The sequence below is a fragment of the Pelodiscus sinensis genome, unplaced genomic scaffold (genome assembly GCF_049634645.1).
Source record: "Pelodiscus sinensis isolate JC-2024 unplaced genomic scaffold, ASM4963464v1 ctg34, whole genome shotgun sequence".
Lineage (NCBI taxonomy): Eukaryota > Metazoa > Chordata > Testudines > Trionychidae > Pelodiscus > Pelodiscus sinensis.
Genome location: NW_027465849.1, coordinates 5,560,433 through 5,586,050, shown reverse-complemented (window position 1 = coordinate 5,586,050; position 25,618 = coordinate 5,560,433). Strand labels below are relative to the sequence as shown.

The 25,618-nt window shown below is 45.4% G+C and overlaps 1 protein-coding gene across 2 annotated transcripts in view; it reads left to right on the top strand.

Annotated features, from left to right (window-relative positions):
- The window catches only part of ARHGAP35 (Rho GTPase activating protein 35), a 124,144-nt gene that overhangs the window by 27,706 nt on the left and 70,820 nt on the right, over positions 1-25,618 (top strand). For both annotated transcript variants that reach the window (XM_075915358.1, XM_075915359.1), the window contains one exon: positions 6,189-10,092. In XM_075915358.1, coding sequence (XP_075771473.1) covers positions 6,394-10,092 — 3,699 coding nt within the window. In that variant the 5' untranslated portion in view covers positions 6,189-6,393. The remainder of the gene's footprint in view (positions 1-6,188; positions 10,093-25,618) is intronic.

The following is a 25,618-nucleotide window of genomic DNA, read 5'->3' as shown; positions in this document are numbered from 1 at the left end:
GGAGGGTGTCAGCTCAAACACCCACGCGCTCCTGAGAGCTAATCTCCCTGCCCTGGCCGCCTCCTATCGTGCACCGCGCACCCAGCGCCCACCCCCTTTCGCTGCATGCCCAAGTTCGTGAATGCTGCCTTCAACGTGACTGTGGTGGCCACCAACACGTGTGGCTTGCTGGCTGAGGAGTACTGCGTGCAGACCGGCGTGACTGGGGTGACCAAGTCTGGCCATAGAGAGGGGGGTTGGTGAGTGTGCGAGCAGGGGCCATGTCCCCCTAGTATATGCTTAAATGAAATTTATTCTGTGTTAACTACAACTCTTACGAGTTTTGTGAGAAGGTGAATGCTTTATAACTACATAAGGGGTTAAAATACTTTGAGGAAGTTCAGAGATCAGAAAACTGTGAAACAAATAGACAAAAGCCAGTGGTATTAGTGTTGTCTTTGAATTTCCTGGCTTTTGTAAGTTTGAATCCCAATCTTGAGGTTCTTTTCAATGCAGTATATTATTAGTGAAGTTAGTCAATGAGCAGGTTGTTAGGTACTCTTGTCTGCTGTGAATAGAACCTGGCTGATGGGAAGGGCAGTTATTGCTGTTTCTTAGTGACCTATATGTGCAATATCAGGTGTGTAAGGTTTGTATGGTTTTCATATCTTTGTGAAACTGTTTAATTGATCATATTGTTAATTCTGTGGCTGCTATATCAATGCTAGCCAATTAGCCCGTCATAAGACAGGATTTTCAGGTCTCTCCTCCAAGTCGGTCTTCTCTCCTGAGCCTCCGGTCCCTCGCTCTGTCTCTCTCTTCTCCTCCTCCTCCTGCCTCCCCCCCCAGCTCTCCTCCGCCTTCTGTCTCTTTCTCCATCTCTCTTTTTCTCTTCTCCCCCTCCTGCCTCTCTCTCTCTCTCTGCTCTCCTCTGTCTCCATCTGGGATGCACACTCATCCAGGCCCCACCCCCTGGGTGTGTATGTCACCACCCCACCCCTCTTCGCCTCCCGCCGTGGCGTTCGGCTGACTTCTGCGCTGCTCAGCCGGGCTGCTGTGCGAGAGCAAACAGTGCAAACGGCCTCTCTCTCTCTCCTCCCTCCTCCTCCTGCCTCGCCCTCTCTCTTTCTCAGCTCTCATCCACCTCCTGCCTCTCTCTCCTTCTCTCTTTATTTCTCTTCTCCTCCTCCCGCCTCTCACTCTGTGTTTCTTTTCTCCTCCTCCTGCTGCATCTCTCTCTCTCTCTCTCTCTCTCTCTCTCTCTCTCTCTCTCTCTCTCTCTCGCTGTCCTCCACTGCCTCCGTTCTCCTCTCTGTCTCCTCTGCGTCCTCTGTGTCTGCTCCGTTTTCCTCCTTTTGAATCCGGCGCCCTTTCCTGACATCAGACGCACGCTTGTCCAGGCCCCGCCCCCGGCTGTTCCCTATGGGCGGCGCTGTTGCCTTCTGCCATGGCACTCGGCTGACTTCTGTGCCGCTCAGCCGGGCGGGAGCAAGCAGCCATTTGCATGGGGAGCGCAGACCCCAAACAGCCACTTGCTCCAGGGGTGCTCCATGACAGAGGACAATTTTCATTTTCCACCATAAAAATTAAGTTGAAAGCTCATCATTACTCCCTGTAATGTTTTGATTTATAGAAAGCAAGGGATGGGTAGCATTTAGGCCACAAGATGCTCAACAGGAGAAAGAACCCAAATAAAAGTTCACTGAACTGAACTAAGAGGAAAAAATTCAGAAAAATTAAAAGGCTCAGATGAATGGAGTTGAGTCCAGGTTGGAAAATAAATAGCAGGGAAAGAGGGGACCTGTATCAGAAGTTGGGTGCAAGAAACTAGTGGAATGCCTTTTACTGAGGGTCTCATAACATTAAAAAAAAAAGTAGGAAAGTTCTAGGTACAGACTAATAAAATCTTAATTTTCCAGCACTCTGGACAGATATGCCATTCTTGGCATATGAAATACAGTTATTTGTTGCTTACATGCACTTACAATGCTGTGTATGTTTACTGACTGACACATCTGAGTTGGGACTATTATTGAGAACAAAGGACCCCCAAACCAGTTGTCCTTGTAAATTTTATAGTTCAGTATAATTTGGCTTGCCTGTCTGACTTGCCTCTTGGCTAAATTCTTCCTCTGGCTTAGTACCAAACTACACTTTGAGATGTGCATGCACAAAATTGGCTAAATGCTGCCTTTCTGAAGAGTAGGACTCACGGGTGAGACACATTCTCCAATCAGTGTACTCAAGATTTTAAAGATCAGATCATGAGATCCCAGGAGAGGGGGACGTATGATGAAACAATTTTTAAAAAGTTACCTTATTTGGCTATCAAATATATGCATTATATAAAAATACGAATTTGGATGATCACTTGAGCTGTCCCTCTCTTCCCTAGATTCTTTGATATTTTGAAATTTATAAGTACTGGTCAAATTATAGCATTTTAGTAGAATTATATACGAATTCATTAATATAATACTAAGCCTGTCATTTTTAAAGGTCAGGCAATTCAGAAGTTAACATTCCTCAAGTAATTCTGATCCATTTAAAATAAAGCTAAATTTAGTTTCAGGTAATTCATCTGACTCTCCCGTTACTTCGACTTGGCTGAATCACATATGTTAATATGTTTCTGTTCCTGTGCTTTTTATTAATATGTAGTTTTGGATGAAGGTTTTTCAAAAGTGACTTGTGGCTTTGAGTTTTTGAGGGAAACCACTTGATACCCATATAGAGACAAACTTAATGGAAGCATACTGTTCAGAGACAAATGTGCTTGTTCTGTATTTCTACATTTCTCTTCTTTTCATGAACCTGGGGCCTGTGCTAAACATGAAGTTGATCTAAATTAGTATTTTAGACTGATTTAGTATCCCTGTGTAAATGCTCTTTTGTATTGATTTTCCTTGTATTGTTGAATTCACAGGTGTAAGCCAAATCAGTTTTAAACAGAATGTTCACGTGGGTTAAAAACACACATTTAAGTAAACTGGCATAATTTGTGTATATACAGGACTTGGAATCTTTGTTAGGCAACTAACTGAGCCAGACTTGTTCCCTACCTGAAATTGACATTTTCAGACACATTAATTGGTGGAAATATCAGAAGGAAGATTGGCAAGGTTTGGGAAATAAGCAGAAATAGGAGCTAAGCTCCAAGAGAGCCTCTTTCACATACAAATATTCTCAAATAGATTAGAGGAAAATCCCTTTCCTAACAAAGTAACATTCAAGTAAAAATTTTCTGATGCAGTAATGTGCTAAGTTTTCCAGAAAGTATAAGCAGTTTTTAAATTTAACATTAAGAATAGCTGTTTAAAACAATAAAAAAAAATAGAACAGCAGCTCAGCAGGATAGCTTACATCACATAGTGTTATTATTGTGCCTTTTCACTTGTGGAATCTCCTCTTCAAGAGTGAAGTGTGGTACCTACATGGATTGAGGTTCAACCATGTCTGGTCTTTGAGGAGCTAAAGATATTAAGGAGAAAATCTCCAGATTTGAACCCCAAGGATTCTGCCGTCACTCCTGGTACCTGATTACCAGTACATTCATTGTTGTTGTGGCTTTTAGATCGTTTACTCTGGTCCTCAGCTAACTTTAACCATGTTTTCAAAAAGTGAATGTGCTTAGGATCAAATGTTAAGCTTTCCTTCTTAAACTCAAATGTACAATACCATTTTCAGATCTACAGCAACCTTTGTCTATTGTGCAATTCAGTCCAACTGAAGAACTTGTAAAACTGCATTATCCAGACATCAAAGCAAAGAAAATATTTTATACTGGCTGCATATTCAAAGTCCATGCTGCATGGCAACAGACACAGGGATACTGTGAAGACCAACAATGTTACCTGTATATCACTTAAATTTCTGTCCTCTCATTTTAAAAAAGCTTACCTACCACATCAACATCATTCTAAGATTTTTAAAAAAGAAAACCACCTGCCTCTCCCACTCCTGCTATTTAAACATACAGGCAGTCCCCGACTTACGCGGATCCGACTTATGTCGGATCCGCAGTTACGAATGGGGCTCCCCCGGAGGACACGGACTGCGGGACCTCGCGGTCCTGCCGCCCGTGTACTCCGGGGCTTTTTCCGCGTCTCCCTGGTCTGCAGACCAGGAAGACGCGGAGCAAAGCCGCGGGGGGGCTCGGGCAGCTAGTACGCCCCCCCCCCCGCCAGCAGACTAAGTTTTTCTCCAGACGCCTGTGGCAGAGCAGCTGGGGCGCTGCCGGTTGGTCCCGCAGCGCCACTCTGGGCGCTACTGGACCAACCCGGCAGCACCCCAGCTGCTCTGCCCCAGGCGTCCTGATTCAGCCGCTGCTGGTCAGTTTCAGCAGCGGCTGAATCAGGACGCCTGGGGCAGAGCAGCTGGGGTGCTGCTGGGTTGGTCCAGTAGCGCCGAGGAGCGGTGCTACTGGAGCAACCCAGCAGCACCCCAGCTGCTCTGCCCCAGGCGTCCCCAAGTCAGCTTCTGCTGAAACTGACCAGCGCTGACTACAGGAAGCCCGAGGCAGAGTTGCTCTGCCCCGGGCTTCCTGGAATCAGCTGCTGATCAGTTTCAGCAGCAGCTGACTTGGGGACGCCTGGGGTTCTTAAGTTGATTCTGTATGTAAGTCAGAACTGGCAGTCAGTTTCAGCAGTGGCTGAATCTGGACGCCAGTTCCGACTTACATATAGATTCAACTTAAGAACAAACCTACAGTCCCTATCTTGTACGTAACCTGGGGACTGCCTGTATTGCCATATTGAACAATGGTGTAATTGGGACTATTCCTTCCTTAGGCATTTATTTGAGAGGACTTCCTTATTTTAAATTATAAATCTTGGTTGAGTGCACAGAAATTATATTCCTTTTTATAAGGTTTACTTAGATCTTTTCAATCTCTAAACTACAATGATCCTATTAGATTGTCTGTTCCTTTGCAAGTGCAGGAGATAACCCTCCTAGTAGAGGACATATAAAATAGTACCATACTTGATCTTAGCTTGAAGGAAAACAGAAGACTTTACTATCTGCTGCTCTAAGAATTATTTTCAATGTTAACAGATGTACACATGTAATCTTTCATCTCCTTCCCTCCCCTTCACTTGAGGGGTGGGTGTGTGAATGGGCTTTCTCCTGTCTTCAGAACTGACTCTTATTTTTCAGCTTAAAATCAGGATGACTTGTTTTTCTTGCAGAGTACTTGCTCCCAGGCTTCCTAGGTCCCTCATCCTAAGGTCCTGTGCAGACTGCAACACTTAACTGAGTTTGTAACAATATAGTAGACAGTTTTCCTTCTTGCCTCATCAGTGATTTAAGTGCCTGGAGTACATGCACAAAAAAAATCATAAGAGGCAGCCATACCAGCTGAAAGGAAGACAACCATTAGGACCAGTTTGTGTTTGTGAGGGAACAGACTCAATCTAATAGGAGCATGGTAGTTCAGAGACTAAAAAGACTTAAGTAAACCTCACAAAAAGGAATATAATTTCTGCATACTCAGTTGAGTGTGAGACATGGTGGATCTGTGGTTTGTGCCCACACACAAGATGTAGCTGTTGTAACAGTGGTTGGGCTAGTTATGTCCTTCATAGCTAGCGTGTGCTTAGTAACCACAGAAGTGAAGTGTTTTGCCCTTGCCAAAGGTCTAGGCTAGCATGTCATCCTGTAATCAGTCTGTCACAGCTTTTTGAAGTGGGAACAGAATCCTCACCTGTGTCTGTGTAACTGATCTGGGTGGTCTTCCTCCTTTCAGCTGGTAGGATTGCCTCTTATGCTTGTCTCCAGGCATGTTCTCCTGGTTCTCAAATCACTGCCAAGAAGGAAAATTGTCTAGTGCACTGTTATAAATTTGATTAGGTACATGGTAGGTTCAGATAGACAAACATAATTGTGATGACAGAAAACTGCTGCCTGGATACAAACTTATAACTGTCTGAGGTGACCTGCTTCTAACTGATTACCAAAGCATGGTTGTAATTATAGCATGGGCAGATTACCTAAGTAGTGGGACTTCCCGGAGATGGCAAATGAGAATCCTAAGATTGAAACACTGCAGTGGTAAAATATTTTAAGGAGCAGTTTCCAGTTAGTTGTCATTTGTGTTTGTGATTAAGTGCCATGTGTTAAACTATACCGATAGAACAGAACTCAAGCAAGAATCTATTTGTACTGTAATTCCAGAGCTGTAATACTGATTTTTTTTTTCTTTTTCCTAGGGGGATATGCAGGCCATCCAATTATGAAAATCAGTGACAACTGAGCTGCTGCTGGTGCATACAGTATGGGAACAGCAAACTTCTTTGCCCTGGCAGTCTGCCTGGACTGATAACTGTCACCCCATCTCCATCGGGCTTTGAAATTCCATGGGGTACTGGAAACACTAATCCTCTCGGAAGTAATTGACTGTGGCAGGATGTGTGGATGATGATGATGGCAAGAAAGCAAGATGTTCGCATTCCCACCTACAACATTAGTGTGGTGGGATTGTCTGGAACAGAGAAGGAGAAGGGGCAGTGTGGCATTGGGAAGTCCTGCCTCTGCAATCGTTTTGTGCGGCCTAGTGCAGATGACTTTCATTTGGACCATACTTCAGTTCTCAGCACCAGTGACTTTGGAGGCAGGGTTGTCAATAATGATCACTTTCTTTACTGGGGGGAGGTTGTGCGTTCCCTGGAGGATTGTGTGGAATGTAAAATGCATATTGTGGAACAGACTGAATTTATTGATGACCAGACTTTTCAGCCACACCGTAGCACGGCCCTGCAGCCCTATATCAAAAGAGCTGCTGCAACCAAACTTGCATCAGCTGAAAAGCTCATGTACTTTTGCACTGATCAGCTTGGGCTGGAGCAGGACTTCGAACAAAAACAAATGCCAGATGGAAAACTGCTGATTGATGGGTTTCTTCTGTGCATCGATGTTAGTAGAGGTATGAACAGAAACTTTGATGATCAACTTAAGTTTATTTCAAATCTTTACAATCAACTAGCAAAAACAAAAAAGCCCATTGTGGTGGTCCTGACAAAGTGTGATGAAGGAGTGGAGCGGTACATTAGAGATGCACATACTTTTGCCTTAAGCAAAAAGAACCTCCAGGTTGTGGAGACATCTGCTAGATCCAATGTGAACGTTGACCTGGCTTTCAGCACTTTAGTGCAGCTGGTTGATAAAAGTAGGGGGAAGACTAAAATTATCCCCTACTTTGAAGCTTTGAAACAGCAGAGCCAACAGATAGCTGCTTCAAAAGATAAGTATGAATGGCTGGTTAGCCGCATTGTCAAAAATCACAATGAAACATGGTTGAATGTCAGCCGAAAGATGCAGTCCTCTCCAGAATATCAGGACTATGTGTATCTGGAAGGAACACAGAAAGCCAAGAAGCTGTTCCTACAACATGTCCATCGTCTCAAGCAGGAGCATATAGAACGTAGAAGAAAGATGTATCTTGCTGCTCTTCCTCTAGCATTTGATGCTCTTATTCCTAATTTGGATGAAATAGATCACCTGAGCTGCATTAAAGTAGAGACGTTATTGGAGTCTAAGCCAGATTTCTTAAAATGGTTTGTTGTTCTTGAAGAGACTCCTTGGGATACTACTAGCCACATAGATAACATGGAAAATGAATGCATTCCTTTTGACCTGATGGAGACTCTGCCTGCAGAACAACTTTATGAAGCTCATTTAGAAAAGTTGAGGAATGAAAGGAAAAGAGCAGAAATGAGAAGGGCTTTTAAAGAAAATCTGGAGACTTCCCCTTTCATAACACCTGGAAAACCATGGGAGGAAGCTCGTAGTTTTATTATGAATGAGGAATTTTACATGTGGCTAGAGGAATCAGTCTATATGGATATCTACAGCAAACACCAAAAACAAATTATAGAAAAAGCAAAGGAGGAGTTTCAGGAACTGCTTCTGGAGTATTCAGAATTGTTTTATGAGCTGGAGCTTGATGCTAAACCTAGCAAAGAGAAAATGGGTGTCATTCAAGAGGTTTTAATTGAAGAGCAAAGATTTAAAGCTTTACAAAAGCTGCAAGCTGAGCGAGATGCCCTTATTTTGAAGCACATTCATTTTGTGTATCACCCAACTAAGGAAACTTGTCCTAGCTGCCCAGTTTGTATAGACTCTAAAATTGAGCACTTGATAAGTTCCAAGTTCATAAGACCACCCGAGCGCAATCAGAAAAACTTGCTTTCCGATTCCAATATAGATAGGATCAATCTAGTTATTCTTGGCAAAGATGGTCTAGCACGTGAACTAGCAAATGAGATTCGAGCTCTGTGTACAAATGATGATAAATATGTGATAGATGGTAAAATGTATGAACTTTCCTTGAGACCAATTGAGGGTAATGTCCGACTTCCTGTTAATTCTTTTCAGACACCAACATTTCAGCCACATGGCTGTCTCTGCCTTTACAATTCAAAGGAATCTTTATCTTATGTAGTGGAAAGTATTGAAAAGAGTAGAGAGTCAACCATTGGCAGAAGGGAAAATCACTTGGTTCATCTTCCTCTGACACTAATATTGGTTAACAAGAGAGGGGACACCAGTGGAGAAACACTACATAGCTTAATACAACAAGGTCAACAGATTGCCAGTAAACTACAGTGTGTCTTTCTTGACCCCGCATCTGCTGGCATTGGATATGGACGGAACATTAATGAAAAGCAAATTAGTCAAGTTTTGAAAGGATTACTGGACTCAAAGCGTAACTTAAATCTTGTAAGTTCTACATCTAGCATTAAAGATTTAGCAGATGTTGACCTTCGAATTGTTATGTGTTTGTTGTGTGGAGATCCTTTTAATGCAGATGACATTCTTTTACCTATCCTTCAGTCCCAAACCTGCAGACCTTCCCAGTGTGGCAGTAGTAACTCAGTTCTACTTGAACTACCAATAGGACCACACAAAAGACGGATAGAACTGTCTATTCTTTCATACCATTCCTCATTCAGCATTAGGAAAAGCCGATTAGTCCATGGGTACATTGTGTTTTTTTCAGCGAGACGCAAGGCGTCCTTGGCTATGTTACGTGCCTTTCTTTGTGAAGTGCAGGATATTATCCCTATTCAGATTGTGGCACTCACAGATGGCTCAATAGACATTCTGGACAATGACTTAAGTCGAGAACAGCTGACGGAGGGACAGGAGATTGCCCAAGAAATTGATGGAAAGTTTACAACGATACCCTGTAGCCAGCCTCAACACAAACTTGAGATCTTTCACTCATTTTTTAAAGATGTGGTGGAGAAGAAAAATATAATTGAAGCCACTCATATGTATGATAATGCTGCTGAAGCATGCAGCACGACAGAAGAAGTGTTCAATTCACCTCGGGCTGGCTCACCTCTTTGTAATTCAAACCTTCAGGATTCAGAAGAAGACCCTGAGCCGCCATCCTACAGCCCATTTAGAGAGGACACATCCATTTCCACTTTGCCCAAAGATATTTCTAAACTTTCAATGGAACTGGAGGAGAATGATGGTATGTCTGTCTTTTCTGTTATGAAACCTAATGAAAACAAGCTGAACAACAAAGTACCTCCTCCAGTGAAACCAAAGCCCCCTGTACACTTTGATATTACAAAGGGGGATCTGTCTTATTTGGAGCAAAGACATAGAGATGGACAGAGGAAGTCTGTGTCGTCTAGTAATTGGCTGCCTCCAGATGGTTTTGACCCTTCTGATTATGCAGAACCTATAGATGCTGTGGTCAAACCGAGGAATGAGGAGGAAAATATATATTCTGTGCCTCATGACAGCACCCAAGGCAAAATCATCACCATTCGTAATATTAACAAAACTCAGTCTAATGGCAGTGGTAATGGTTCCGACAGTGAAATGGACACGAGCTCTCTGGAACGTGTGCGAAAGATATCTATTGTTAGTAAACCTGTATTGTATCGGACAAGATGCGCAAGACTTGACAGATTTGCCAGTTACAGAACCAGTTTCAGTGTAGGAAGTGATGATGAGTTGGGGCCCATTAGAAAGAAAGAGGAAGATCAGACAACCCAAGGATATAAAGGAGATAATGCTGTTATTCCGTATGAAAGTGCAGATGGAGAAGATCCAAGGAGAAGGAACATTTTACGAAGCTTGAGAAGGACGACAAAGGTATGATGCTAATTTTTGGCTATAAAGTTTATGGATAGTGATCTGCAAATCCACGATTATTGTGGTCAAAATATCTTTGTAGAAGTCTTTCTCCTTGTGGAAAAAACATGCTTGTAAGAACAGAGTTGCTGGGGAACAATTGATTTAGTGGCATAAACCTCATAGGTTGGGCAACCCAATGAATATGCGCATTAAAAATTGGGCTTAGAATGACTGCTTAATGGTCATTTGTATACTTTGAATGTTTTTCAATTGCCCCTTCACATTTACTTAATTTTTAACTTGTGATTAGTTTTCTGCCCACTGAATGAGGGTTGGTTCAGGGCAGAGTGAGAAGCAGAGGGTGGGCAAGGAAGGAAGATGATAGTAAATAGCTCACCACCAAGGAACATCTCTTCTGTAGAGCGAGATCCTTGTATTGCACCTAAGTAAAAAAATATTGTTCCTGATAAGTGTTGTTTTCTTCAGTCTTAAAGTTTCTTTTAGACTATTCTTTGGGTACTTGCCTTAAATTCAATTATATTATTATCTGATGTGATTGAAGGAAGACATTGTTTAACATAAGGTGGATGCTGTGCCAAAGAAAACTTTAAGTGTTTTATTGTAATAGAAGTGGTTGTCTAATATTGCCCATTCATATTCTGTAAAGTTCTTGGGTTAGGTGCCCCCCCCCCCCCCCCAGAATCTTTGAGAGCAGTGTTACTTGGAATCGTTTTTCAATCCTCACTCCATATAGTTTGTTCCCATGTCGTTTTTCTGAGGGTGTAGAAGGGTTAGTGGTCCCAGCTGCCCAGTAATTACATTTGCTTACTGAAAATGAAGCAAGCTCAGAGCATACTGTTTCCTTGCTGCTTCCCTCACCCTGTGTATGGCTTTGGGATATTTTGGGTATATGATTGGCTCATCTGAAGATGTAAGCTTGGGTACCAGAGCTCCACTTTTCCCAAAAGTGTGGGGATTCTTGCTGGCACCTCTATAAAGAGAGGGGGTGAACACCTTGTTATATGCTATGTTGCATAGTGGTCCTTCTCCTTGAACTCACCCTGGGGAAATGCCAAAGTGTACAGAATCAGTAATGATGGAAGGTATAATCTCTGGCTTGGATACATCTTTATATAGAGAACAAAGGAGCTGTGCCCCCTGCTTGCTACCCTTCCTCTCGTGGGGTTGGGGGAGGCAGCCCAGCTCTCTTGGTCACTGACGGAGGTTGGGCTATGGCTGTGCCAGCCCCTCTCCCTCCCTGACTGCCACACCAGCCCAGGTCCCTTCTCCCTCCCCTCCGCCAGCCCGCGAGTGCTTCTACCGTTACACTGGACCCTTGGCTACAGTATCCTGTTTATCCTGCATTCTTACTCAAGGTCTGACAGAATTCGGGTAACCTGTGGTTCTTTGCTTTGGGAGTCTGGGAGTATATAATCAGGCAGTCTTCATAGAATCAAAGTATTGTTTATTTTAATATTAGAGTATTTAGACAAAAAGGATTTTAAAATAGTCTGCATGCATCTTTAGTGTACCTAAATGCATACAGTTCCCTGACAATAATTTAGGTCTCCTAATGCATGAAACACCCTTCATCAGACATCCTCAGTTTGGATCCCCTGACAACTACTTGCCTCCCGAGGGAGAATTCCTTTATAAACCTGCATGAATTCCTTTGATCTCCTGTGTTCTCAGGCCTCTTCCTGTCCTGATTCATACCAGTTTTGTAGGTTAGCTGGAGAAGAGGCAAAATCTTCAAAGACAATAGTCCTGGCATTATTCCTTTACCGCAGGAGTGGCCAACCCATTCTGGGCAAAGAGCCAAGATAGCAGTGGACCCAGCACAAAGAGCCGGGGCAAAGTTGTTGAGCAAAAAAAAAAGAAAAAAAGACAGCCCCTTTTGCCCCTTTAAAAGGAGCCCTGGTCGTGTTTGATCGGGGGGAGCTCTGCCCCTTTAAGAAAATGCTTTTAAATTTGTTTTGAGGCTTTTTGGCCTCAGGCGGCTCCTGCCACCATCTTTAATTCTGCATCTTTCCTGGTTGCGCTGAACAGCTCACCTGCCCAGGTCAGCACAGGGAGCTGAGAGGAGAGGGCCATTTTGGGGGGGTGGGGCTTAGCGAGCCGCATGGGGGGGGGAGAGAGCCGCATGTGGTTCATGAGCCTTGGGTTGGCCATGGCTGCGTTACCACTTTCAAGGGGCTGTGAAGAGGTGGCGGATCTTGAGCCATTCTTTCTCATCCTGCTTGGTTTTTTTTTGTCTCCTTTTGCACTAAATCAGAAACAACTTAGTCACCTGTAAATTTAGTTATAAATTATTACAGAGCAGCTCTGAATGTGTCACAGAGTTCACTGTAAGCTAAAATCAAGAAGAAATGAACCCCTGTATGGCTCAGAACCTGAAACAGGAGAGTAAACAAATGCAGAGGAAGCTAGTCTTGAACCTAGCTAGAGAGGCTCTGGAGCTGAGAGTATCTAGTTTATACAAGTAAATGTTGTAGCAATGGTTCTTATTTGAGTGATTGCTCATTTGCATTCCAAGTTAGGTGAGTGTGCATAGTTGTCAGAAAGCTTTTTCTGAAACAGGATTCCGTAGGTCGGCAGTGGAGACCTTTGGAATGGCACCAGTATGGCAAGGTATATAGTCCGCTGCCGACCCGTCCCTCCCTCAGTTCCTTCTTACAGCCAGTAATGGTGATTGGAGCTATCTTTTCTCTTCCCTCCAGCAAGTGATAGTTCCTAGCTTTGTTTCAGTAGATAGCTAAGTGTTTTATTTTACTTAGCTGTTAGCAGGGAGTCATTTCCCTACCCATCTCCAGGCCGGGACATGCCTCATCTCTATGGCTTCAAACCGTTCAAGGAGTGCAACAAGTTTATGCCTACGGGTGATCTACATGACTCCTGCCTTAAGTGTTTGGAAGTGGCTCACCTAGCAGACAAGTACAAGATCTGCAAGGTGTTTGTCAATTACATGTAGCGATAGGGAGTTTTGCCTCAGAAACTTTCTAATGGAGGTTTCCCTGCACCCTCATTCAGCGCCCCAGGCGGCAAGACCAAACTGGTCAGCCATCGTAAGAAGTGTGTCCTTGACTTTTCGTAAGGAGTCCGAGAAGACCTCTTGGCACCTGCACTCACTGGCACTGATGGCTGCATCCTGCCACTGCTCCCGTCCTCTGGCGCAGAGGAAGTGGCAGAGGTGGGAATGGCACAGGTTGCCTACTTAAAGGCATGCAAGTCAAAGAGGTCACATCTGGCACTGGAGCATACTGCCGAGCCACCTGCCCTCCTGGCACTGTCGACTCCAGTACCACAGCTGGTCCCGTCGAGTCTGGTACTGGTGGACTTTCCGTCCAGAGAGAGTCAGATGGGAGATGTGGACATGCTGTCCACCCCTGAGGCTTATGAAGCGGCTTGGGACCTTATCAAATTAGCGTCTGGCTGCCCCGCCTTCCCAAAGGAGTCCCCATCAAGACCACTGGCTCCATCTCTGCTTCCTGGAACTATGCGGTCATGTGGGGAGCCTCCTATGATATGATGGTCGCCATCTCCTTGGCACCGGTCACCTAGATGGGACCACTCTCCTCGACACTGATCCTGAGATGGCTCCTGTCCAAAGAGGAGCCCTATCAGTGATTTGACCCTGTCTCAGTGGCTGCTGATGCAGCACAGTACCGTGCCTCCATGGTCCCCTTATATGACTTCTACATCGGAGTCGGAGCTAGAATTTCACAAGTCTAGGAGAAGACGTACCTTGACACATTGTTGCAACTGTCCTAGCCTCTTCAGTGGCAACTGTCTCCACAGTGACCTTTCTGGATCCCATGGGCATATCACCAGGCACAGACTGGTAGTTCCAGGCCGCTGTCGGTGGCATCTGTCAGTAGGGGCACCCCTTTGGCATCTCTAGGAAGAGACCCTGCCTTAGGGGCCCAGTAGCCTTCCTCTTCCCAGCAGACTGGCTCCGCTTTGCAGATGGCTGTCAGGGGTACCAGGTCAGCCCTGTTCGGCACTGAGCTCCCTGGCTGGGCAACCTGTCGTTCCATATCCCAATGGCAGCCCACGGTACCGGGTTAGCAGGTGTGTCTGTGCCCAGTGCTGCCTTTGGCTCAGCATCCTGGTACAGGTGACCATCGGCATGTGCTTTTGGTACTGGTCTCAGTGCCGGTTGCTAGTCAGGAGGATGTTGAGCTGCCAGGACCACCACTAAACCATTTAGGAAGTCCAATCAGTTATTTTTGGCCACAGTGGCTAGGATGAAAGAGCTCTCTGTCACCTCCCACAGGATTTTCTCCTGGATTACATCCTGTATCTGCAAGTGCTTATGACTTAGCAAAGGTCCCAGCCCCTCAGTTGTCAGCCCATTCAACCCGGGTGCAAGCTTCGTAAACAGCCTTTCTTGCTCAAGTCCCTGTCCAAGACATTTGTAGAGTGGCTATGTGGTCGTCTGTTCACATATTCACATCCCACTTGGCTGTCCAGGCTAGGGAGGAGGTTGTATTTGGAAGGGCAGTGTTACAAATGGCAGACCGGTGATCTCCAACTCCTCTGCTGGAAAGCAGCTTGGGAATCACCTGACTTGGGATGCACGGAAGCAATCAGTCGAAGAAGAAAAGATGGCTACGTACCTTCTGTAACTGGTGTTCTTTGAGATGTGTTGCTCAAGTCCGTTCCCTCCCACCTTCCCGCTGTTGGATTAGCTTTCGGCAAGAAGGAACTGAGTGAGGGGCGGGTCGGCAGCGGACTTTGCCTTATAGGAGTGCCACTCTAGGGTCTCCGCTGCCAACCTGCAGATTCTTGCTATGGAAAAGCTTTCCAATGACTGTGCATGCAGCGCACACACACCTAACTTGGAATGGACATGAGCAACACATCTTCAAGAACACCAGTTACGGAAGGTATGTAACCATCTTCTCTTCAGTGTTCTTTTTCTGAAAATAGTCTATGGTGCTTTACTATGTAATTAAAGAGAAGCTAGATATTAAAGAGAAGCTAGATAATTTCATGGAGGTTAGGTCCATAAAAGGCTATTAGCCAGGGGATAAAAAGGTGTCCTTGGCCTCTGTCTGTCAGAGGCTGGAGAGGGATGGCAGGAGACAAATCGCTTGGTCATTGTCTTCGGTCCACCCCCTCTGGGGCACCTGGTGCTGGCCACTGTTGGTAGACAGGATACTGGGCTAGATGGACCTTTGGTCTGACCCAGTACGGCTGTTCTTATGTTCTTATGTACTAACCTCAGTAATACTGAGAACACTAGTAGCAGCCATTGCAATCAGATTTAATCTTTTCCATGGTGTCTCCTCATTTAGAGCCTAAGAATAACAATGTTTGCTGCCAAACTGCTTTGGCAGCAAACATCAATCTCGTTTCCACCAACTGTCATATTTTTGGCAGTCACTATTTCTCCTCCATGTTTTTATCTCTATAGGCAGGGGATGTTGGAATGCTGAGTAGTGAGTGAAGTCTTCCATTGCCCCACGAACAATGTCGTCGACTTTGTTGTTCTGTATGTCTTAGACAAATTAGCAGGAAGTTGAGAGATTGGAAAGCTAATATTTCAGAGTTCTTTAAGCTATCAGCTAGGGATGAAAAATTCTATTTTATTGGCTAACCAGTTAAACATATTGCTTAAAAACATTAAAATTCCCTTATTCAAAAGGATCTTAAAGTGGAGTGTTTGGAAGTACCCAAATGACTTAGGAGCACAAGAGCTTGTTTGTGGTAAGGTATTTATTTTTCAGTATTGGCATCTGAAATAATTTATCAATAGAACAGGAAGAATTGAAAAAAATAGAAGCCTTATATATCTACCTTATTTCAATCCTGACATGGAGGGTGTTACTGTGAGGGTGTGGTGGAGTTTAGTCTCTTCTGCACTTGCCTGTTGTGTCTGAAACCATCTCACTGTGACAGAGGTTTACATAGATGCCTGACTGCGAGGTATTCTTTCTACTAGGAATTCAGCTGAAACCCACAAACTCTTTCCGTGTGTTTTGGAAAGGCATTGTGTTCCATGCAAAGCAGGAATCTATGAGGTGAATAGCACTATAACCAATTGTATAGTCTTTCACACACAATTATGTTTTTTTGTTACTGAGGTCTTTATTTCCCTACTCAAGAGTAGGGATGTAAAATCCTATTTAATTGGTAAACGGTTAAACATTGTTTAACTGATTTAAGGGAGGCAAATAGGGGGACCGCTCCAACCCCAGCTCATCGCTGAGCTGGAGTGGTCCCCCTCATTAAAGGTGTCCAGAGCAGCCCCTGCACAGCTGGAGCAGCCCCCTGCCTGGTGGGGAGCTGCTTCAGCTCCCAGCAGCAAGCATCACCCATTAAAGGTGATGCTTACCGGTTAACCTTTCACATCCCTACTCCACAGTTAAGGCTGAGTTCCAGTTTGGACTTAAAGTAGAGAATCAACAGCTTTAATTTGTTAGTAAGGTCTTGTCTACACTGGCATGTTTTGTCACCAAAAACTGCCTTTTGGTGATGAAAACCTCTGTGTCCCCACATTAAGGATGTGAACGTGTACCTGTGTAAACGATGAGCCTGGGCTCATAGGTTAATGTGCATGGCGACGTGCAGACCTCTCCCTCGTCCTCCACTGCCCCCTGCTCTCCTCTCTCATACAGTTGGGAGTTGGTACGCATGGGGAGCTGCCTCCCGCCATGTAATCCTATTGACCTAAATAAACTCATTTTAATATCCCTAGTCTGTATTACAGCTTGACAGATATTGTGACACATGGTCTTTTTTGGCCACAAACTTCCAGCTCCACAAGGGACTTTTGTCTCTGCACTGTTGACAGTTATGCAATGTGCACTAGGTAGGTTTTTTGGACTCTGGCATGTCCCCCACAATGCCCTGTTTAGCCATTCTGGGCATCACCTTGAACTCTACTGCTCCCATAGTCACGCAATATTTACAGATAGAGATGCCCCTCCCTCTGCAAACCCCAGGAAATTGAAATCCATTTCCTGTGTCTATAGCACATTGTATGGTGGTCCTCATGATTTCCTCTCAAGGACGCAGTGATGGTGGCTGTAAGTGACCATTTCTTGAGCCAGCCTTGTGTGAGAGGGGGTATGAGTGAGACATCCTCAGTGCAGAGCCAAGATCAAGGAACTTTGGCAGGCCTACCAAAGACCAAGGAGGCAAACAGCCTGTCCGGTGCTGCAACCAAAACATGCCAGTTTTATAAAGAACTGGACAGACTCCTGGGTGGGGAGCCCACAACCAAACCCTGGGACGCTGTGAAGCGTTCTCAGAAAACAGAGCCAGAAAAACTTGTCCCGGATATAGAGACACAAGTTGATGAGATCAAAGAGGGCCAGGAGGGGAGGGTTAGTCCAATGACAACCTGTGCGCCTGGCAGCGAGGAATTGTTCTCAAACGATGTTTGTGAGGATGCTCCACAACTCCTTATGGAAGAGAGGCCGTGTGTTGAAGCAGTGGAAGGGACGCAGGTGGGTAGGGTTGGAGCCTGAGTGGGTGGCAGCCATGTGGGGTGGTACGGGGGTGGTACCCCGGTGAGAAGTTGCTGCCCAGGCACCTGGGGTTGGGGACTGAGTTGGCGGTGACGGTGAGACAGTAAGTTGCTCTATGCAGCTGGGGAGGAGGGGCTGCAGTGCGGGATGACTAGAAGCTGTATTTCTGTAAGCTGACTAGCACTCCCCTGTTATGGCCAAACACAGCATCAACACCAATAGCAAGAGAATCTTCCTAGGAAATGTCAGAGATTCACTAGATTTACTTATACATTTTGTCATGGAGATTCCATGCAGGGCTGCCATTGTCCTACCGATTGGTATGGCACTTTCCCAAACCAGTCCTCAGTGTGTGCTGCTGGAACCAGAGTGGAGTCCATAAGCAGCTCTCCGTCCTCTCCCTCTTTTAAAACTCACCAGGGTGCAATGTCTGCAGAGATCTGCATTTGCCTCCAGGATAATCCAAAAAAGTGGGAAATTTTCTTCAGGGACATGCCTGTTAGTGAAATGTAATAACCTTCATTGTGAAAAGTACAGTCATTCTATTAATGATGACTTTTGCAGAGCAGACCTTGAGAACTCAGCCATCATGACCACCAGCAGACGGAGTAGGGCAACTGAGGAAAAAGAAGCCAAAGATGCATGACAATCTGGTGAAGCATCACTCAAGTCAGTCAGAGAAAAAAGAGCAACAAAGACAGCAGAGACGAGCTATGGAAAGGGAGTGGAGGTAGCAGACACGAGCTATGGAGAGGTAGCCAAGACAAGTTAGGGCCAATCAACAGAGACAGGAGATCACTGAGCACTTGCTATAGTTCATGCAGGACCAAAATGGCATCCTGAGAAGTATAATCCTGGTAAATAGAGACCATAACCAAAGGTCTCCCATTCAGAACTCTCAATCATGCCTCTCTTCCCTCTGACGATTTATGACTACAAAGGTGCAATTCTGTATTCAGCAACCCTTCCTCTGTCACAATCCAATAATGTTTTCTTCCCCTTACCTTCCGCTCCCTGGGAAAGCACGGGTGACATCTGGATGCTAAGTATCAGAGGGGTAGCCACGTTAGTCTGGATCTGCAAAAGCAACAAGGAGTCGTGTGGCACCTTATAGACTAATAGATGTATTGGAGCATAAGCTTTCGTGTGCAAAGACCCACTTCGTCAGATGAAATGCATCTGACAAAGTGGGTCTTTGCCCATGAAAGCTTATGCTTCAATACATCTGTTAGTCTATAAGGTGCCACAGGACTCCTTGTTGCTATCTGGATGTTAGCACGTCTGTGAGATTTTCAAAGACAAAGATGTATGTCAAGCATAGGTATGTGCAGCACATTTCATTAGGGTGTACACCCAAAGAATTTTTTTAAAATGTACTCTTTGACCCCCATTAGCCATACCCCCTGACCCCCATTAGCCACGCCTCTGGAGGTAACACTTTCAGGGCAATATGGACACATGACTAGAAATAAAAGGTGTCATGTGACACACCCCCCCTAAGGACTTTTCCCACCATCGTCTTACCAATAGGGATTAGTTTGGCCCTCACCAACCCCCCCTCATGCAACGATCCTGCAATTGCATTAACCCAATGTGTGAGACATTAACTCGGGGGGTGGGGAGACTGGGGGAAGTGTTCCCTCTAAGAGTTTCCTCCCATGAGCACAATAAATTGTGTTGTGCACCAGTACTGAGTGTGGCTTGTTTGGATGTGCCATGGTGGCACTCAAGTTATTCATAAATATCTTAGGAACCACTTACCTTTCCCCTCTGCTGCCCTGTCTCCTCCCCTTGCTCCATCAGCTCCCCTGGTGCCTGCTGCCCCCCAATCCCTCACCCACCTCTGCTGTCCTGACTCCTGCCCTTCTCACTGCCCTTAGGCCTGCCCCCCTCCAGCAGCCTTTCTCTCCCCCCGGGCCCACTCCTCCAGTAGCCCCACTCTGACCATGTGAGCTACCCCTCCTCATCCCCTCTCCTAACACCCCCCTCCACACACCTGCCCTGCCTCTCTCCTCTGGTGCTGGTCCCTCCCCTGCAGGTGTCTGCCCTTCTGCTTCACCCCCCGGAATCCCCTGCACCTTCCCTTACCCCTGCACCTTCTTGGTGCCTCCCCCTTCCCTCACTGCCCCTGCCCCCTTTGCCTTCTTTTTCCCTGATGCCCACCCCCTCACCACCCTCTGTTCCCGTTCCCCTTCCCCTCATGTTCCTGTGCCCTCACACGTGCCTTGCTCCATCCCCGCCTTCCTCATGCCCACCCCTTCTTTCAAGCCTTTTCCCAGCACCTCCTCTTCTCCCCTCTAGCCCCCAAAGCCCTTCCCCTCTCCTCTCCTAGCATCATCCTGTCGTCCCCCTCTCACTGACACCTCCCCTCTTGCCCTTTTCCTCATTGTCTCCACTTGGGCCCATGGCATTTGTCTCTGACCTACACCTTGACCCTTGGTGCCTTCCCCTTTCATCTCCTGACCTGCCCCCTTCCCCTCAGCACAAGCCCTTTCCTCTCTGACCCTTACCCCCTATTTTTCCCTCCTCTTCCAGCAGCTGCCAGCTGGTCTGTAACAAAGTTGTAGGGTCGCCCTGACTGCTTCACCCTTCTGGTGCTCCCCCAATCTGTCTCTTAGGTTTCTCAGCCTCCTTTTGGGCCACAAACCCCCACCCTACAGTCTCTGGTTCCCAAAGTTCCGGCAGTCCCCATCACTTGGTGCCTGCACCGGGTCCGACTCATAGGGTTGCTAGGTAGACCCTCCCCCCCAAAAAAACAGACACACTTGATCTTGGGAAGGGAGGAAGAGGGACTAGCTGGGAGGGCAGGGACTGGCTGGGGGGAAGAGGGGATGGGAAGCAGCTCTGGTGGGGCCAGCCGTGCTGCCCCCGATTCTGACCTCGGCTTCCCCTCCTCCCCACCTCCTCCCCCGAGGCCAGTCGCGTTGCCCCTGACCCCCCCTCCTCCTCCTCCCCGAGGCCGGTCGCGCTGCTCCCTACCCCGGCTCCCCTTCCTCCCTCCCCAAGGCCAGTCACGCTGCCCCTGATCCCGACTCCCCCTCCCCGAGGCCAGTCGCGCTGCCCCTGATCCCGACTCCCCCTCCCCGAGGCCAGTCATGCTGCCCCCGACCCCCCCTCCGAGGCCAGCCGCGCAGTACCCGATCCCCTGCCCAGGGCACCCCCGCCTTCCCGCCCAGGGTTTAAACTCACCTCGCTTGATGGGGCGGCTGGGTGACATTGCTGCGTCCCTGCCGCCTCTTTCTGTGGGGTCCTAAGACCCGCCGGTTTTGGCTGCGCATGTGCGGCAAACCCGGCACAGCGTCCGTTCCCTGGAGTGCCGCTCCTTCGCTCACGCCCCCTTTGAATCATTAGGGTGTGCCTGGACACACCCGGCACACCCCGTGCGCATGCCAGTGATGTCAAGCATGTTTTCATGAGTTTTTATTTTGTGTTAATCTACACAAAATTGCTCTGGCCTTAACCCTTTTGTCCCATGGGAATGCCTTGCTTAGAAGCAGGAAAGAAACTCCAACACACCGAAATCTCAGGCCCCCTCATTGTCAAAGTGGTTCCTCAAAACCTCCCTGATATGAATGGCCAATTGGTGCTCCTTTGACAGCTTGTCATTCCTCAGTGCTCCATCCACAGGGAAATACTTTCACAGAAATTATGTAAGCAACAGCATGCGGGGATGAGACACTTTGGGGATATGAGCCTCCAAAAGGTCCACTTGCAGGAGTTCTGCCCTGATGGTAGACTTGCTCACTCCAAAATAATTCACAGCTGAACAGTAGCAATATGGAGCAGCCAGTTTCTGCAAAGTAAAGGCTACTTGCTTCTCTACCAAGAAAGCATCTCTCATTCGGGTGTCCGTGCAGTGCAGGTCAGGGGCCAGCCCAGCCCACAGTTCAAGGAAGGTTGTTTTATTCATCTGAATGTTCTGTAGCCACTGCTCTTCATTCCACACCTGCATGGCACTGCAGTTCTACTTCTCACATCTGGCTTCTGTAGCTTCTGTAGTGACAATCTTCATTGTGTATACCAGGCCTGCTATTGCCCAATGATATATCCGTTCATCTTCCTCTGAATCTGAAAACTAATCTGACAAGTCCTCGTCATCTGCTTGTAGGTCCATCATTAGATATGCTGCAATATGTGTTGTCTTCTGCACACTGCTCACAATAAGGGCCAGAAGGGATCCATGTTTTCTTACCGTGGAGACTTGAATTGGTGTGAAAATAAGCCAGAAAACAAGAAGCATGTCTTGGAAGAAAAGAGATGGCTTATGGGATGTTTTCACATTTCCAATATGCCTACTGCTACAATGTGTGTTTCCACAGCAAGTGAAGCTGATGTAAGACACTGGGATGCATATCCACAGTACTTTACTCTTTTTGTCAATGAGGGAGCTGCAGATGTGGCCATGAGTTGTCCACGGCAGTACCAGAAAAAACAGCGTGGCGAGTTTTCAGTTTTGGCAACTTTTGCCTCTAAACAGCACTTTCGTCACCAAAACTTGGAAGTGTAGACAGCCTAAAATGCAAGATATTCCCCAAACTAACAGCACTAACGTTGAGTACACTATGAATTTTCTGAGAATTTACAAGTAAATCTGTTGTTTAATTTTGAGCTACGGTTAGTTAACTTGTGTAAATTTCTTAACTAAATCACCTTTGTGTCAAATGTTCTTAAGTGATATAACACACTTCAAACTTCCCATGTAGTTAAAATAAATTAAAATAATGGACATAGGGGCTATATTTGAATAAATGCTGTAATTAAATTATTAACAATTGTATCTGCTATGATGAAGATTTCAGACCGGTTTACGTAACTCTGTAAATGGGACAATTGTGATATTAGATTACACAACCAGTTGCCATCCTTTCTCCTTCAGCTGATTTTCATCCAGCAGTTTTATTGCATATAATGACTCATTAATTTAAGGCTCACTACTCTCTTACAAAAGTCTCAGAGGAGTAGCTATGCTAGTCTGCATCTGCAAAAACAATTGAAAGTCCCGTGGAACCTTAAAGACCGACAGATTTATTAGGGCATAAGCTTTCATAGGTAAAACCCACTTCATCAGATGAGTTGGAGTGGAGTTTAGAGGCATGGATATATATATGCAGACAAGACAAGAAAGGGTACTTGTGTAAAAAAAGGGTAACTCAGAACGGACGTGGCTCATTCACAGCAGTTGATGTGGAAATGTGTATATCAGGAGAGGGGAAATTCTCTTATGCATTAACCAGATAAGATCCTTATTCAATCCTAAACTGATAGTGTTGAATTTGCAAATTAATTCTACTTGAACTGCTCCATCTCAGTTGGGTCCATGACATTCCTGCTGACTTGACTGGAACCCTCCCCCTCTCCCATTGGCACAGAAAGGTGAGCCCTGCCTGGCTGTAGCAACCCTTGCCTGTAGCTGCTCTGTCCGGGCCAGGTGACGGTTAACTGGTTGCCCTGGTAAGCATGCAAGTATATATACGTGGACAACACAAGAAACAGTACTTGTGTAAATGAGGGTAACTCAGAATGGAAGTGCTTACCATTTAACCAGTTAAACCTTTGCATCTCTAATGCAAAGCTGTTAAACCTATATACTCTGGCTACAAATACCTATATAGTCAGTGTAAAAAAGAACAGAACTTTATAAGCATAGCGAAAAACAGTGGATTACTTTTTTGGAGACGGGGATACCTTAGGGACAATTAATTGGCAATAAAAGTTTCCCAGAACTAAACTTCCTCATCCCAGGAGTGTTGCCAGTGAGCATTGCAGTGATTAAATCTCTAATCAGTCTTCAGTTGACTGTTCCATGTCTTTGAGGAAAATGAAATACAAGTGAGGTCCAGATCTGGTATTGTACCATAAATCAGTAGGCCCTTGAATACTACAGTATAGAAATGCCTATAAATAAATTGTAGAGTATCTTTTGAGGCATGTATATGGAAGGAGGGGAAGAATAGGGAAGTAGAGACCATGTAATTTAAAATGCTGATTTGAAGGAGTAGTGTATAAGTGATGAAAGTCCACTGTGTGTCTCAAAGAGTTGGTATTCCCAGTGCCCAGTCAAGAGGTCAAAGGGCTTGGTGTAAGAATAGATGATCTAGCAGTGCAGTACTGTGTGCAGAATGCTAATGGGGGAAAGGACAGGACATTCTCTGACTTCTCAGCTAATTTGCTAGATTAGCTTGTTATTAGGAAGCTGTGAAATTTACATACCAGGTAATGGTTTCACTGCAGACTTAAATGAAATCTCTTAAGTTAATTTGTGATGCATCTATCAAGGCAGTCATATCTGGGTGTGTTTTTCATGCTTTCGTTTCATTTCTTCTGTGCTATTTCGAAATAAGCTTGTTGCCTGCTGTATCCACTGGGGATGTAATAGTGTAGTTGATTAAACAGTTAACTGATAAATGGATGCTTATCTGTTAATGCTATCAGCTACACGTCTCCCCACTCCCCCTTCTGTCAGTAAATTCTTGAGCAAGCTGACCAGCCTGGCTCAGTTCCAGCTCGTCCTGGGTCCGGGGAGCTATTCTCGCTGCATCTCTGCACTGAAAGTCATTTAGGAGCCGGGTGGGGAGGCATCCCAGCTCATCTCCAGCTTACACCAGGTCCGAGGATCTGCCTGCCTGCTTTTCTCCTAAATGACCTTCAGTGCAGAGTCGGAGTGGGGGTACTAGCTCCTGTGACACAGCACAAGCCAGGACTGAGTGCTTGCAGTGCTGACCCTTATCGATTAATAGTGTAGTCGACAACATTTTTGTCAACTACACGATTAACAAATTACATGAGTCTTAGCTTCCCTAGTACCCACTTCAGAATGACAGTTTCAGTTGATGCATACTTCCATGCTTATGAGAACAGTGCTGCTGGAAGTATCGCTCTTCCTCCCCATACCAAAGTGTTTTAAAGACAGCTCGTCAGAGGAGCTGTGCAGTTCAATTCCAACGAACACTGGTGAGCTAGACAAACTCCTCCCAATATTCCTTTAGAAACAGACGAATATCATTGTTAGCCTTGCTATTCTGGTCTTGCCAGTAGTACCTTGTCTTTCACACGAGTTGTGCTGTTCTCTGAGTGAGAGAGCACAGTCTCTGTGGTGTGTTCCTCACTCCATAAGGATGGATAATGTGGAGCTAGTCCTGGAGTAAGAGAACGCCCTCCCTTCAATTTTCATATTTTAATTTGGAGATTTTTTTTGAATTATGTATAAACTGTGGCGGGTGAACAGCTCTCCCTACCTTTCAAAACATAGCTAATTTTGACAAACAAGTTGAATGGTATGAAATTTGAACCTTGTGTAATCTTACAACATGGAAAACGTTTTTTTGTTCTAAGGCACTATAGTGGTTTGCAGGGTAAACACACTCTCTCTCCAACTGGACTGCAGTTTAGTTTCTGTTACATGAATTTATTGAGAAGGCTATTCTTCAGTGATTATGTAAGGTCAGTGCTGCTCCTTGCTTTGCATTGAGCTTTCCACAGGTTTTGCCAACTTGAGCTTTAGAGAAGATTGTTCCTTACAATGAACAATAATACTAGCTGCTAAAGGGAAGGGTATTCTCATTCTTTTATCCTTAAACTCTTGTCTTCTTAAACAATGTTGCTACTGCTTTGCAAAAGAGTGGTGATTTCATATTTGCAGCAGCTGTCCCTTGGCAAGCTGGGTAGGTTATACTTCTTTTCATTGGCATTGGAGTGCTGTTCCTGAAAAACAAAGGAGGACAGAATTAGTAGAAGTCTTGTACAGTCTTAAAAATTATGAAGTGCAGAGCTTTTTTTTGCAGTTTTTAAACCTCCTGGTATTGTGCACTTGTTTTGAGTTATAAAAATAGTATCTCTTGAAAAATCTGTCAAATTACAGATTGGGAATTAGATTAGAATAAGAGAGCCTATTTTTAGAAAACTATATTCTCTGTTCTAAGACCCTCAATGGCATGGAAACACAGAAAAGCCAAGTTTTAATTTAAAAAGAGGTTAACCTCATCAGTTCTTTACCCACAAGTAGGATCCTACCAAATTCATCCTCCCTTTTGGTCAATTTACCATGGAATTTAAAAAATCTGAAATTT